A 16,472-nucleotide genomic window follows, 5' to 3' on the forward strand; every position below is an offset into this window, starting at 1 on the left:
CCACCTTACCCCAGTGAGAATGGCACATCTTCAAACAACTAGCAACAACAAATGTTGGCGAGGATGTGGAGAAAAAGGAACTCTCCTACACTGCTGGTGGGAATGCAAACTAGTACAACCACTATTGAAAACTGTTTAGAGGTTCCTCAAACTGCTAAACATGGAGCTTCCCTACGACCCAGCAATCCCACTCCTAGGTATCTACCCAAAAGACACAAAAACACTGATTGAAAAAGACACTTGTACCCCCATGTTTATTGCTGCTTTATTTACAATTGGAAAAACATGGAAGCAGCCCAAATGCCCAAAAGTAGATGACTGGATAAAAAAGATGTGGTACATATATACAATGGAATATTAGTCAGCAACCAAAAAAAGAGAAACACATGTCTTTTGCAGCAACTTGGATGGAGCTGGAAAAGATCATGCTTAGTGAGATAAGCCAGAAAGAGAAAGAAAAATACCGGATGGTTTCACTCATAGCAGGAGTATAATGGACCAGGCGAGAAAATAAAAAAATACCAGAGACATGTTGTGGGGGTGGAGTGGGGAATGGGATCAAAATGTGGGGGGAAGGGAGGGAAATGCATGGGGCTATGGTGGTGGCACACGGGTGATTTGGTGATGGGAAACCCGTGGGGATTACAATCGAGATGGAAAAAAAAATGTGCAAAATGATGTAAAAATAAATTTTTGTAATAATTAAAAAATAAATAAATAAATAAAATAAAAAAATAATGAGTATATTAATTTAAAAACTAGTTTATGGGGAAACAGTTGCATTTTGTTGAAAAACTGGTCAATAAATAACTTTCTAAATTCAATTTAACTTCTTATTTCAACCATTAACACCACTTTTATTGCACTTATTTAAAATAAGAAAAGTATCTTGATACTACCTAGTTCATTTATATTCTGATATCAAACAATCGATTGCCTATTTAATTCAGAATTCAAGCCACAATGCATTATCAAATTAAAACCAATTTGAAAGATTGTGTTTAGTTAACTACAAGACTATGACAAGATTTTAGTGACAAAGGAAACATCTACCAACATAGCTCTACTCACATCCACATTCTAAACTTTGATTTTCTGCTTTTCTAGTACTTTCCCCTTTTCACAGAAAATAATGATATCATTAACTTCCATGTGGATATATTTTTCACTATTTTAGGATAAGGAATTATCATCTTTGTTTCACTCAACTAACAAATAAATTTGAATACAAACCTATCTCAGGAAGCTGACACCGATAAATCAACAGATAGAAACTTTCCAATTTAAAACTATGACTTATAACAATAATAAATATCTCGCCATATTTAGAATGAATATTGGCACACATTTGCTGAGATTGTAGAACCAAGTAACTTGGCAGCTTCTCCTTACAGAAGAAAGTTTAGAAATGACAGAAAGGCAATCTTCATTCCAACACATTTTAATTTGTTGTTTAGAGCTCCATGGTGTCAGACTACAAACTTATAAACATGATTTTTTTTAAATGTCTTTGGAAAATGTCCTACTACAATATTTATAGCTCATTATATTCAAAGTATAAAGCACTGACTTTTAAATCAGTTGCATGAATTATAACTCAGTGCCATGATGACATGAATAATAATGTAAAAATCAGATTCATAATTTACAAAAATGTTGGTTGATAGATTGAAAAATTGATATTTAAATCAGGCATTTAAAATGTATGAATAAAAATTTTTAATCAACATGAAAGTATCATTTGGGGGATTAATGTTAGAGTTATAAATAGAAGCCCATGTATTTTTCACGTTTTGCTGCCACTGTCGATATTTACATGACAAAAGTTTAGACAATGCTATGTAGTTAACCCAAATTATTTCAGACTTTACAGAATTGTCATAAGTCAAAAACCATATTGAAAATATTAACACATTTATTATTAAGCATCACTTCAAGAGAAGCATCACTTAGGAAAAGTACTACTTTTATCACAAAAAGTGTTATTTCCATAATCTTGACCCTAGCTAAGCTACATGCACACAAGTTATATAGATAGATGACAGATAGACAGACACATGGACAGAAAGACTGACTTTTGGAGGAATTATGTGGAACCATATTTAATGATATAAAAGTTAAATCATTCATCAACTTTAAGGTAATAATTGTGCTTTTAGAATATATGAAAATGGTAGGAAAGGTAGATACACATTACCAAAGTAAAATGGGGCTGATATGGCTTTGGGTAGATTTTTATATAAAAGTCATTTGGTAGATTTTTATATAAAAGTCATTCACATAAATGGCTCCTCAAAACAGTGGGAGAGAAAATAACATCCTTCACCCATCAACTTACGTTATAAAGGAGCAGGTTCAAAGTGCTGACAAATGTACCATTGTTCTCTCTCACAGAAATAGCAGCTGAGGATCTAAAACAGATTTAAAAAAAAAAAGAAAGCATTGATGAGGTTTTAAATTAAGTTTCAGCTATTCTTTAATGTTAGATTTAAATCACTAAAGTTCTGAGGAAGCCGACACACTTTTAACGAGGCCTGGTGAAGGAATACTGCTTAAATCCCTGAACAGAGAATCAAAAGGCAAGAGAACCAAGTAAAGACAAACTGACATTATGATCGTTTTTATTTATAAAGGCATTCTTTTTTCCATTTTATATATGAGTCTTTTGCAGAAAACTTTTATTTCATAAGAATTTGAACCTAATGCAAATACACATATCAATTGGATTAGAGTAAGCTTCACAAGTCAAGGATTTTGTCTGACATTATTCACAGCTAGAGCACTGCATAGTATAGAGATAGTGTCTAATAAATATTTATTGCATAAATAAATAAACTTCCATGGATACTGAAGCTCAGGAATGTGCTCAGTGCATTGCACGAGGGGCAGAGAGATGCTGGACACCCAATGTCCTGCTTCTCTCTACACCTAGACCCTTGGATTCAGGCCTTTGGTTTCTTGTTTTCCATATTGTGATATTACCTTTGACCAAGGTGTTAATCACCATGGTACCATTAAACCAGTGACAAATATTTTCTCATGCAGCAAAGTGTGGTCTTCACATTCCTTTGTGAACGCCGTTAAACAATAAATAGAGCTTGTGATAGCAGATCCTAAGAACTGTAGAGGAAAAGTTTTTTCACAATGGCTATGTTTTGTCAGGAATATTTGACAAATCCAGATCATTCATTATAGTGTAAATGTGAACCTGTCTTGAAGTACAACTTTAGATACAAGACTACAAACAAATGGCTAGACCTCCGTCCATCTGGAGAGCTCTTGGCTCTGGATGATGTGACCTTTCTTTAAGAATCATCCATATCTGTGCAGGTGCATGGAAACTTCAGCAGGTGGCATGGAGACCCCAGATTCTGTTGTACTTGAGTCCAACAGTGAGAGCATATGACAAAGGCTGAAGCCAAACAGGGCCCAACAATATAAAGATTAAGTGTTCTGTGTGCTGGCAAAATGACAAGGCCTTCTGAACTCACAGGCACCCAGGGATCTTGGGCTTTGGGAAATTCTGAAGCAATTAGGAGAACCCAAGGGAGACACCTTATTAATTTGAGCCAATTTCAATTTGAAGGAGAATATATATATATATATACACATATGTATATATAAAAATATTAATATATCACAATGATATTAATGCATAATTATACATGTGTGTGCATGTATAGATATATATGACCCAAGATATTTATATGGATCATAATAATTATAGATACTTGATAGATAGGGTGGATAGATGGATAAGTAGAAAGAATCATAGAGAGACAGACAGACTTGTGGTTTCTGTTACATTAAGTGTGGCTATTGGGAACATATCCTGCTATCCTTACAAGTCCCTCAGGGATAAGAAATGACTCAAAATAAAAACAATCTGAAAAAGTAAGGAAAAAAGTGAACTTACGAAGCAAGCTGGGTATTATTAACCAGATACTCCAGTGGATAACTACAACTAAATTTATAAAGAAGTCCAGGTAGATAGCTGATGATTGTTGGTGGGTCTGGAGTATCTATATATCCTGAAATATTTCCTATTTGTATTGAACTTGCATTTCCATAAGCACTTACTCCAGGAACTGTGGATACCTATTAGAATGATAGAATAAGCATGATTAAATTACTGTATATAAATCTAGATATTTTATACACAAAATAAAACACTAGATTAGATAACTTCTAGAGTCTATTTCAACTGTAAGATGATTTTGAAATTATGCACACAAAATGCTATGTACTGTGATTCATGACTTTTGACTAAATGTGCGTTATATTTACCAAAGGCACATTACTCATATTCCAAAATTAAAAATGGAGAGTGACTCACCCTCCGCATCTCTGGCCTGTATGCCAGTTCTATATGAATAAATAAATAAATCTTAAAAAAAAATGGAGAGTGATTGTATGTTCAGGGTGCAATAAGAAGTAATTTGAAAATATTCATGGGTAAAGTCTAAATTCTGTGGCATGATTTAAAAGAAATGTTAATTTGATATTGTTTTTCAAGTTAGCTTCATATCTCCAGGCTAATAATCTCTAGCAAACGCTTCAATCCCAACACCCTTTTTGCCCTGGCCTTTGTGTTTACTCTCTGCCTTCTCTTTCCCCCACTTCACCATGACATGCCCTACTCTTCCTTTGGATCTTGTCTTCCTTCCCACCACACAGTGCTGCTCTCCATCACAGTAGAAGTAGCCACAGCCACCTCACTGGACAGCCCTTTCAGCCATGATCAGAGCTCTTATGGGTTGGGAACCCTCTAGATATTGTGCTGGCATCTTCAGCACATGTGATGAGATAAACACATTGAGACCCCAAGATAATGTTTAAACAACTGGACTAAGGTCACAAATTTTCTGAGGATTGATCATTTCCAGGTCATCCTCTGTAATATATGGAGATTCCCATCCCCTTGCTAGGTAACAACTTCCAGATGGATATTAGAGAGATCATGAACTCCTAGAAGGTAGGTAAAAATATTATCTATGCATGTGTTTTCTCAAGATTGATACACTTTCATAGGATTCCTTAAATCCATGTAAGAAACACCAGTTCTGGAGTACTCAGTAATGACTGAACTTGATCTTCATTATACCAAGAGGGATACCATTCCCCTAAGATTAAATATCATACAGTGCTCAACAAATATTTTTTAGTAGATGTTACTTAATTTTCAACAAACTAGAAGCACATTGGTAAAGCTGAGGCAATTTTCTAACTAATTCAGGAATAGAGAACCTTTATGAATAAAAACATTTTTACTCTAGTCCAGTAATTTAGTGGTAGACTTAATGTTTACCGTAAAGGACTATCCTTGGAATAGAATCCAAATTTGGAGACATCTAAGGCAAAAGTAAATCATTCCATGCTCTCAGGTTGCCTGACTGGCTAGCTCAACATACCAATTCTGTTTGGAAAAAAAAAAATACAGGGCTTCCCTGGTGGCACAGGGTTAAGTCTCAGCACTATCACCTCTGTGCCTATGGAGCAAATCCGCATACAGAGAGGAAAACAGCCCTCTCCTGTCAAACCTGCTGCTCCCCTCAGTAGTGTATTTTAGTAATCTGCCTTGTTCTGCTCCCTACTCTCTCTCTCTGGTGAATCCTCTCAGTCCTGCCCTGGCAACTCTAGCCTATACCTAAGTTCTGCTATGCTAATAAATAAATCTTTGAAAAGAAAGAAAACATATGGATAGAGATATATCTGTCTATATAGATACAGATATGTATATGTATAGACCTCTATATTTCCATAGCCATATACACAGTGATTTTTTTACTATAGTTATTCCACTCTAAAAAGTAAAATAAAGGTGGGGGGGGTAGGGGACAGAGAGAGATGTTTTCCTGATTTTTTTCTCCTGAATTGCTCCCAGGTAGCAGAGTAAAATGACTTAATCCAGAGAAGAAAGTTCCATGGAGAATGTCTTTGGGGTATGGTAGGATGAGGGATAAAATGCTTTTCCTTTGCACATGCTCCCTCCCTCCATGAGGAAACAGAGACATGTAATAATCAACCTGCCTCAGTCTCCCTTAGGCCCACTTCATAACCTCTCTGCACACAACTCGGAGAGATGAATAAACGTTTTTAATAAAAAGAGTCAACAATGCCCAAGCTGCAGGCTTGGAAATGGTCATGAGCACAATATTCTCACTGCCCTCTGGGAGAAGATAAGCAAGGATATTTGAAGAAAACTCTTTTTACTGTCTCCCATTCCCCGCCAAGTCTTAGCAATCCTACCCTTGGAATAATCAAGCCTTTCTCCTTAATCTCAAGCAATAATTTATTATGAATAAAGGCCAATTTCTCCTTCCTCACTGGGCTAAGTGGTTAAACACAACCTCTTCCCCTCTTTTCCTTCTAGTTTTTAAGATGACCAAAATGATTTATACAAGCAAAATGAAAAATAGTACTAACTTAAGTGTAATAAGCACCTCCCCAAATCACAGTACTTTAACTTCAGTTTAATTCTCAGCACAGTCAATTCCTTATTCACTTCTGCTTAGGATGTTCCGTGCATGGATAAATAAATAACAGCATAGGCTAGTCATTCTCATTCAGGGTACAAATATTTGAAGTGTTGTTTTGATTTTCACAACTACTGAAGAGGGTGTGCTGGGATTTCATGGATAAGATTAGGTGTGATAAACCTTTTGAAATTCAAAGAACAGTCCCACACAGAGAACAATTTCATACTGGAAATGCTGACAGACCTTTTACTAAACACTGCATGGATCACTCAATGGCAAAAAAGAAACCTAGCAGCTTCTAAGTTTCCTATTCTACATATTGTCTGTATGTTTGTTTGTTTTGAATGAAGTCACTAAGAGGCAACAGACCAAGCAAAGCATCACCAAAATCACTGGGGAAAATTTGGTAAAGTATGATACACCCATAAAAGCATGAAGAGATAGCTAACGACAAACAGTAGAGAAATATTCATCAGTGTGTCACTCCACACACTAATGGTGCTTAGAGAAACACAGCCAATCTCAGGTCTCTCTCCTTCCCAGCTACAATAAACAGAACCATTATTGGAAAATAAAATTGTACGTTTCTGAGCAGAAGCCTCAGAAAAGCAGAGGAAAGTGATTTGTTCAGTTTTATTGGATTTTTTTTTCTTGAAAGATAGATTGGGCTTCTGATTATGTCACAAAATGTAGAGTTTTTTTAGTTATGACCCCAAACCTAGTACACAATTTCACACTAATCTTACCACTAAGTTGTTTCCACAGCCCTCCAAGGTGCTGAGATTGATGATGAAAATGACCACTGCGGGAAAGGTGTTGTTATTGATGAAGCCCCTGCAGTGGGAATCCCCATGCCTTCCGTTCAGCGCCAGATCTGTTTCAGAATAACCGGAGAAAAGTACTGTGCAAAAATTAATCTTCATTGTAATGGCCTGCACCCCACAGTAGACATTGATGTCTCTTTCAGCTGAAATAAAAATGAATAAAAAGAAAACACAGGTCACAAAAACATACCAGTGGGTACAAGAATAGCCTTAACACCCCTGGATGCATTTACTTATCTCCTGTAACTCACCCCTAATTTAAATACTCCATAATTCAGTGTGTTAGTCATTAAGAAAAGTAGTCAGGAAACAGTCTTTCATCTAGTGACTTAGGGAGAGATGTGTAAGTGTGGAGCTTAGACTTTATCTTTTTTTCTTGGCCTGGTTTACAGTAGCTGTGTAGTATTGTCAAATGATTGGAGAACTGAGTGAAAAAAAATCAGGTTACTGAGAAAATTCTGCTCTAGAGTAACTAAATTATTCAGATCACCTGCCTAGAGTAGTAAAACTCACTACAAATGATGCATTTGTAAAGATAAAAAAGCAGCAGTAAAATCTACCCTAAGTCATATTGTTGAGTCTTTTGGTATTCTGTAACCCATCTCATCAGGGATGTAGAAATAAAAGTCATCCATCAGAATTCCATTTTATTTTGTCTATTTTGAACCTCAAGAGAGAAAGCAATGAAAAAGAATATGCTGAAAATACAACAAAAACATGTAGCCTATTCTAAAAAATTTTCGCCAATAACTATGTTTCAGTAAAAGGGGATGGACTAAGCATAGAATGTGTAAAACAATCTGCTCGGTCTATGAAAGTGGGTGCACACACACACACACACACACACACTAACTTTCCTGCATTTCTATTTAGCTATTTCCCCACCTAAATTAAGAAAATAGATGGAAGAAATGGAAAACGGAGCATTTGACATAGGGTAATTTCCAAGTGGCAGTGAAGCTTGGTTTTGGTAACGATTATAAAGTTGAATTACACCCCTCCCCTACCACAGAGAAAGTTATTTGAAGTCCTAACTGCCAATATCTTAGAATGTGACCTTGTAAGAAATTGGTGTCACTGCAGATGTAATTAGTTTTAATGACATCATACTACAATTGGGATATCTCAATCCAAGACTACTGGTGTCTATACAAGAGGAAGGCATGTGAAGAGACAGAGACACAGGCCAGGTAAAGACAGAAAGTCAGGGTGACATTGCAGCAAGGCAAGGAATGCCAGAGACCTGCCAGCAGGCCACCAGCAGTTAGAAAGAGACCAGGAGGGATTCTGCCCAGTCTCAGAGGGAGTCTAGCTCTGTTGACACCTTACTTAGGTTTCAATCACACCATTTGTGGTACTTTACTATGTAGAACCTGAGAGATAAATACAGAAACCTTACCAAGTTTCAGCACTCTGATTTACATTTAGATGAAGAATCTGAAATATGCATTGGGTTTTCAAATTGTAGAAACAAACAAAATCTGGTTAAGCTATTTGGAGAACTGACATTGACTAGTCAAAAAAGAAAAAAATAAGCAAAATGAAAAATATTTTCAGTGAATCATAGCATGTTCATTCATGCTATTTAAGATTTCAACATAGAATTAATTTGCTTAAATATCAAAGGTAATTTAAGAACAGTAGTACCTAAAAGCTTAGCTCTTTGGAGTACCTCTCTCTCTCTCTCTCTCTGTGTGTGTGTGTGTGTGTGTGTGTCTCTATATATATAACACACACACACACACACACATACATACACACACACATATATATATTCATTTTTTTACACAGAATTCATTTTTGAGAATGTGAATAAGGCAATAAATTCCATGTTGGGCTACAGTTTTAAATTCATTACAAAAAGATGGGAAGTCTTTTATTTCCTTGACCCAAGATAGGAAATCTTTCTCATCACCCAAAGGCAAATATTAAGTCAGTTATTATAGAAAACTCTATACAATAGTCCTTTTGTTGGAAATTTTAAATGAACTCTGTATAAAGTATACTTTGTCAACATAAAAAAAAAATTAGTAGAACTTAAATTGGGGAACGAGCTCCACTGACTTTTATCAATGTTAAAAGCAATCATATCTTTTTTTTTTTTAAGATTTATTTATTCATGCTTACAGAACTGGGGTACAGGCCAGATTTATGGTGGGTGAGAGGATTCACCAGAGACAGTGGGGAGCAGAGCAGGCAGACTGACAAAGTACACTGCTGAGGGGAGCAGTGGGCAGGTCAGCAGAGGTCTGCTGCACCATGTGGGTCAGCTCCCTTGCGGGGATTGAACTCATGCTTCTGAGAGGTTGTTAATGCAGTGCTTTAACCCACTGCACTACCAGGAAGAGCCCACAGTCATAAATTTTAATGATGCTTTTTACTAAAATAATTTCATTTCTTCAAGTGTTGCTGAATGCTTACCAATATGCTAATCCTTATCAATATGCTGTATCAATATACTATTCCTTTGTTTATGTTATCATTATTTTCCCCTAGGTTATAATATTAGCTTTTTAACTTCTTATTTCTACTTTAATCCCCACTAATGAACACAACTGTTAAGACATTAGCCAAACGTATCACTTCCTGACTCAGATCTTTAATTGCTACATTTCATCAAACCACAATCCAAATCTTGAACCAAGTCCTCAAGACTCACGTGATCTCCATCTGCTTACCTCTTCATTCTCATCTCTCTCCTCTCTCCCCTTTGCTCCCTACATTTGCTTCATTGAACTTTATTGGTCTTTAAAAGCATCACACTGAGTAACAGAAGGCAAAATAGTGACTACCTCCTGGGTAGAATTGTTTAGAATAAGGGAAACAAGGAAAATCTAGAGAATAATAAAAATGTTCTGTCTTGATCTTAATGGTCACTACCTGCATGCATACATATTTTCAAATCTCAAGCAGAAGCCTTAAACTTAGTGTAATGTATTCTCTGTAAATTATTCTTAATAATATACTGTGAACATTTTTAAATGTTCATAGTATAGTTTATACACAATGTCTTGAATTGGCTTTCTTGTTTCTGTTTGGAATGTTCCTCCTAACCTACTCTTTGTCTACATAACCCCAGCTGACTGTTTAGGTCCTAAATGTAATTCCTTTTTCAAAGACTCCCTTAATCCCAATCTAAATTATCTGCTTCAAGATGTTGTATGCCTTAGGATCATATATGAATTTGTATACTTGTCTTCCCAACAGACTGACAGTCCCTCAAAGCAGAAAGTTGCTATAGTCATCTATTTGTTCTATTTACTATTTGATTACTTATTAATCACATAAAGTACAGGAACTTCAGACTGCACTGAACAGTCACAAAGAGTGGTCTCTGTTCTCAAGGAGGTGAAAATCGCTAAGAGGAGATAGAACAGCCCACACTGACAGAAAGATTAGGCAGAGAACTAAGGGGTGGCATAGAAAGTTGACTTCACCAACATGAGCTAGTTGGAAATCACTTCCTGGAAGAGATGGCACTGAACTAAGTTTTAAAGGATCAGTAGGAGTTAGCAACATACAGAGTAGAAAATTTATAACAGAGATGAGATGTGAATATTGATACAATTATAAAAGGCTGGTTGGAAACTAGACAGTTCAGATTCCATTATTATTTTTAATGTAAAGGAGGAAATGGCCACGAACAAAGCCAACTGACAAGCACACAGACAAGATGATAAGAAACATTTACCTTTAAAATAGTCTCTGTAAGGTAATAAAATGTCTATCTGAATGTAAAATTAAGTTTTCAGCTGCAGGATTCACCGAGAACTACTATCATTGCATTAACTGGCATATCATAAATATATTGAAGTAAGTATATATTGATAAATATGTTGTAAAAGTGAGATAGCATTCTCCTTAATTTAAACCAAAGTCTGTAGCTTCTTAACTTTTTAAAAGAAATTAATTGCTGTTTAGAAAAGCTTAACAAATGGCAAAGATTATTTTGTCCAGAATTTTATATTCTGCTTTATACTGAAATTTTGCAACCCCTGCAATGAAACTGAATTTTCTACACAGTGATCCCACTTGGAGTTATGATAACAAACTAAAGGCTTTCTTCAGGGTAAGAAGAGATCTGCTCAAATCCAACCTAACCCAGTTTTCTAAAGACTTTTCACTGCCCCTTCTGACAAACACATTTTTTCTCCAGTTGTAGAAACTAAGACATCCATTCAGCACAACTTTTTCATTTGAGAGGCTTTGAAAGAAAAAATGATACTTCAAGTTCCCAAAGGGCAATTTCTGCCAAAAGTTTTCAAAATTATCAAGAATAGTTGCTCTCAACAACTAAATTTTTAAACCTTTAATTGCCCAATTCCTGGTCTGAATTGAGCCATCCCTTCAAGTGACCAAAAAAAAAAAAAAAAGACTATATACTATTTAGATGTTTGGCTTTTGGTATTTTGTTTTGTTTTAAAGTTATTATGTGTATTTAAAATGACAGGTTTACTCACAGAATTTAGGTAAGCTATATTGCCATATTGACAATTGGCCATTTCCCTAGTATTTTAACCAAGCTAAGTTTTTCATAGGAATAAAAAAAAAAATACACAGACTTCAGGTGGATTCAGGTAAAGAAAAAAAGAAATGTTATGCATCCCAATTATCTATCAATCAGGCATTGGCTTTATTTGTCTCAGATGTCCTAAAAGTATGCAAATTTTAAATAGCCTGTCACACTGTCTACCATCTATCTCACCATGTATAAAAATATGTCCTGACTTGGCACTCACAAGTCAGAGTTTGGGGTTCACAAAATACAGTTACCACAAAAATGAGAGTAGAGAAGGGAATCTTCTTCTTCAATAAAGCTACATTCTTACAACACCTAGTGACATTTTTTCCCTTTTAATTACTAACAATATATTTGTAGTAATTCATTCTCATATTTAACAATTACTTTGTTTTTATTTGCAACAATACCATACAACAATACTCGACTTGTTTAAATCCAATTCATCCAGATGAAGCCAAATATTCTTAGCTTTTGATAGACTGAGCAATTTTTATAACATCTCAAGGCTGTTCAGTATGAGACCTACATTTCTTTTTACTAACATCAGAATGTTCAACATTTTTTAACTATTACCTGAAATAAATTGGACACACATCAATGTAAGTACTCAAATAATTTCCATGCACATATTACGCAATACAAACAAACATAGCAACACCCCCAGATTGGGCTATCTATTGGTAGTAGCAGAGAATTACAGTGGCTCAAAATATTCCTTTATCATTGATTGGAAAAAATAAAAATCCATATGAAAAGCAAATTCTGTTGGTCAGCCTATAATATAAAGGGCAGTGGCTACCCAAGAGTTGAACACAAAAAGTCATAATCTGAAGGCTACTGATCCTATGTGTTTTCAAGACCTAATGTGGCAAATCTTATTCAAAAAGTATTTGAAAAAGTCATTTGCATGCGTTGTATCAGTCTTTGCTAAACTCTGAAGATAAGGATATTAGCAAAACTCCTTTAAACTCCTTATATTACTTTCTTGTAGTTCAGTGAAGGAGAAGAGTTGAGAAGCAGACAATAGCAAGACAGACTTAGAATGATATGATAGAATTCTTTGTAGGGTAAAGTTGTTTAGAAGGGATAGCTGGGGTGAAATGAAGTAGATCCAACAGGTTAAATTTTATAAGGTTGATTAGAAAAGGACAGCAGGCTGATATTCAAGTTTCTAGTTTCAATGAGTGGATTTTTCCATGCTATAATGAATTCAAGGGACAAAATGACGATGAACTTACTTTTGAGAGACTGAGGTACATAGAGGATATTAAAGCAAAAATGTAGAGCAGGTAATAGAAATATCAGTCTAATACATCAAGGATAGTAAACAATGAGAAGTGCAACTTTGAGAATTAGCAAATACTCTATATTTTTAGAAAATATTAGTAGATGAAACACCCATGAGAACATTCTGAAATAGCCTGTAACAAGTTCAAGTGAGAAGAGGAGGAGAATGGGAAAAATAATGTCTAAAATATTTAATAAAACTCCCTCATTTCCCCCAATGGAATGTAATCATTCTCTTCTACTATATTCAGTTTCCTTTTAACGATAAGGTTACTATCTTGCTTACATTATTTTTGGGAGTTGATACTTGCTTTCCCTTTAGATTGAAAACTCATTGAAAGCTCTGTCTTCTCAAAGTAACTAACACTGAAAATGTTTATTAAAAATATACACATAGATTATTTCACTTATACCATGCATAATTTCTAATTTTTAATAGCAAGTTTCAAGATATACAAAGAAAATATGTACACCATTGAGCTGGCTTTGTCTCGAATATCAATCTAGAATTCCTATTTCCTCTGTCAATATTGAGATGATTCCTGTTTTCAGTTTTAAATGAACATCAAAATTAGTCATGCCAGAGGTTTTTTGATTTCCACTTGATAAAACAAAACCTAGTAAAATAATAAGAAATTAGTGGATTTTTGGCTGTTTGTATTTAACCTTTTAAATGCATTTGTCTTATTGACTATCTCACCTCATAATTAACAGGGATGTTTAATAATTTCCCTTTCACAGTGCTAGATTTGCTGATTCCTTTTTTCATTACCAGTCATCAAGTGTATGACAGTGGGAGAGGCTGGCATACACTCTGGTCATATAACCACACAAAGATATCAGACATGCTTCCAGGCTCTACCCAGCACTTCTCACATCTCACCTTATAAGCATATCACTAATGTAGGCTGGGAAAGGGCCTGATTTGTACACTCACACATGCACTCAGTGCTGGCAATGTTGCAAATCTCTTAACTGATCTATTAAGTCCCAACTATCTATTTTGACTGCAAAGAAGCTAACTCCTTGGTGTGTTCACCTAGGAAGATGAAGCAATCCCACCAACTACCTATTTGTATGATTTACATTGTTACTAGAGAGCATTTTGGATGACAAAGGGCTAGAGTACAGGAACCATGAAATCATGCAGAGGATGAATGTGTGCATCTGACTCTCTTATCTAAGGAACTAACTGGTTTAGAATAAACAGGGCTTATGAAAAAGCCTTTGGGAAACAGCCCAAACAAGTCAAATTTAGTGCTCACATGACAATGTGTGAAACAAAAGTGAAAATAGTCAGACTTTGACCTTCACTCCTATGCCCTTCCACAAACCTTCACAGCTGGCTAACTGGAACAGCCCACCTCCATGGGGTCCTCTGCCCTGGGCACTCTCCCTAACGACTAGAGAAAACGCAAGGTGGAGCTGCTGAGACTGCTGTGAACACAGGGAAGTCTGCGCTGCTCACACGCAGGGGATCCTTTGTGGACTCCTGCTTGTGTGTCCAGGGACTGACTTATAGGCACCTGAGAGCAGCGCAGGCGCACAGTGAGACTCGCAGCTCTACTCTGACTTCCTGAGCAGGTCTTGCTGGGCCAGTGGTGGAGCAGGGCAGGCAGGACAGACAGGCTGGCACCTACATGTGGTTCCTGCATGACCATGGTCTCAGCTGGACGGAAACAATCTGGGGGTGGGGAGCGCGGGGGACTCCTACCCCAGGTAGTCACTGCTGCCAATAAACAATCTTTCTCTACTCTCATCTGCTTTCACTTTTCCCCCCTCCCTGTGTAAATAAACACTGCATTCTATTCCTAGTGGCCTCTGCGTCCTACCCTGCATTTTGAAGCTCTGGTGAGGACTCACCAACTGGGTCATTCCCAGTCCCTTTAAATCGTTTCAGCACTGATTTAAAGTAGAGAGCATGACGTAATACAAGAGGATGATCCTTTTTTGATACTAAGGAGTGTATAGTTCTGTAGATCAGAAATCTCCTCTGGGAATAATTTACTTCCTATATACCCATAGATATTCCAAAAGTATGCCATTTTAACAGATTATACAAGTAATTTATATGTTATCTCAAATGTTTCTGTTAAACTAGAGCAGTAATATTTGATACTACCTAAACTTAAAATTGCTTGGAGATGTTATATTCATTGTTTCAACTGATTTTCTCAAGTTACTTTTGCTCTTAAGGTTTAAACAATATGTGATTTAAGTACGAAAAGACCAAGAAGTTCTAAAGAGGTTTTGTTATTTTATCTATACAAAATGCCAGCAGCAGATGAAGAATTTAAAGTGATTAAAATTTAGACTTCCTCTCTATACTGAACAGGTTCTTTGCCATCCCAATTTTTCACGTCTGTTTCTTGTTAGCAAATGCAAGCTGTTTCCAGGGCTATAGGAAATTCGCATGGTGTCTGGAGCAAACTCTGCAGACATATTCATACTTGTTCCATATCCTGTGGTATCAGAAAAGTTTGTTCATCTTTTCCAGGCAGAAAAAAAAAAAAGTACATAGGTTTTACTTACTCAAGCAAAGCGAAAATTCATGCAATAAAGAACTTTGCTGTTAAAAAAAAAAAAGGAGGGTACCGACTCTGAATTATTCAGTTACTAAACTTGCTGACTAATTGTTCTTCTCTCCACTGCACTTTATCACTGCAGATTAATCAGGGTGTGATATGCAATCACTGGCTGCATCATTTCTTCTGCCTCATCTGATCGTAACTGCAGTCAGATGCAAAGCAGACAGCAGTCAGCCTCCCAGCAACCTAGAGAGCAGAACACGTTGAGGCAGAAAATTTGTTTTTTCTTATCTATAAGGGGGCAGGAATATTCTTTGGCATAGGTACACTTTTTGTTGTCACTGTTGCCATTTTTTACTGTGTTACCAGTGGGTTTAGTTACTATAGGATACCCACCACCAAAGCACCCAAAGTCCACCCCACAGCCCATCCTGCTTCCTTCCCACTTCATTCTCAGCCCTTCCTCACCACTCTGGATGTCTCAGTTCTATAATCAGCTTTCAGTGTTAGCTTTTAAGTTTGATTTTATCTGTCCCTCTGTTGAGTTCCTCTATACTTCACTCTATTTTGTCCTTTGGCATAGAACAATGCAATGGGTAGGCAAAGTCTAACATAAGATTAGGTATTTCCTTTTACTTGACCCACCCCTGAATTCTATTGATTAAATCAGTGATGCTCAATTTTATTGATATGCTAATATATCACCATAAAATGTTTCCTTAGTCAAGCAGGTACTGACAGGTTAAACATTTTTCCCTTCCATCAGATTTTTTCTTACCATGTGATACTTTAATGCAGTAATTTCCACTGTGGTTCTCTACTCACACAATAT

The 16,472-nt window shown here is 36.1% G+C and overlaps 1 protein-coding gene across 1 annotated transcript in view; it reads right to left on the reverse strand.

The window, feature by feature from the left end:
* Positions 1–16,472, reverse strand: part of ZPLD1 (zona pellucida-like domain containing 1) — a 58,943-nt gene that overhangs the window by 14,911 nt on the left and 27,560 nt on the right. Inside the window, exons 3-5 of the mRNA XM_004675239.2 lie at positions 7,226–7,446; positions 3,917–4,098; positions 2,339–2,411 (exon numbers count right to left, since the gene is read on the reverse strand). Coding sequence (XP_004675296.1) covers positions 2,339–2,411; positions 3,917–4,098; positions 7,226–7,446 — 476 coding nt within the window. The remainder of the gene's footprint in view (positions 1–2,338; positions 2,412–3,916; positions 4,099–7,225; positions 7,447–16,472) is intronic.

Source organism: Condylura cristata, unplaced genomic scaffold, assembly GCF_000260355.1.
Source record: "Condylura cristata isolate star-nosed mole 26May11 unplaced genomic scaffold, ConCri1.0 scaffold00003, whole genome shotgun sequence".
Taxonomy (NCBI): domain Eukaryota; kingdom Metazoa; phylum Chordata; class Mammalia; order Eulipotyphla; family Talpidae; genus Condylura; species Condylura cristata.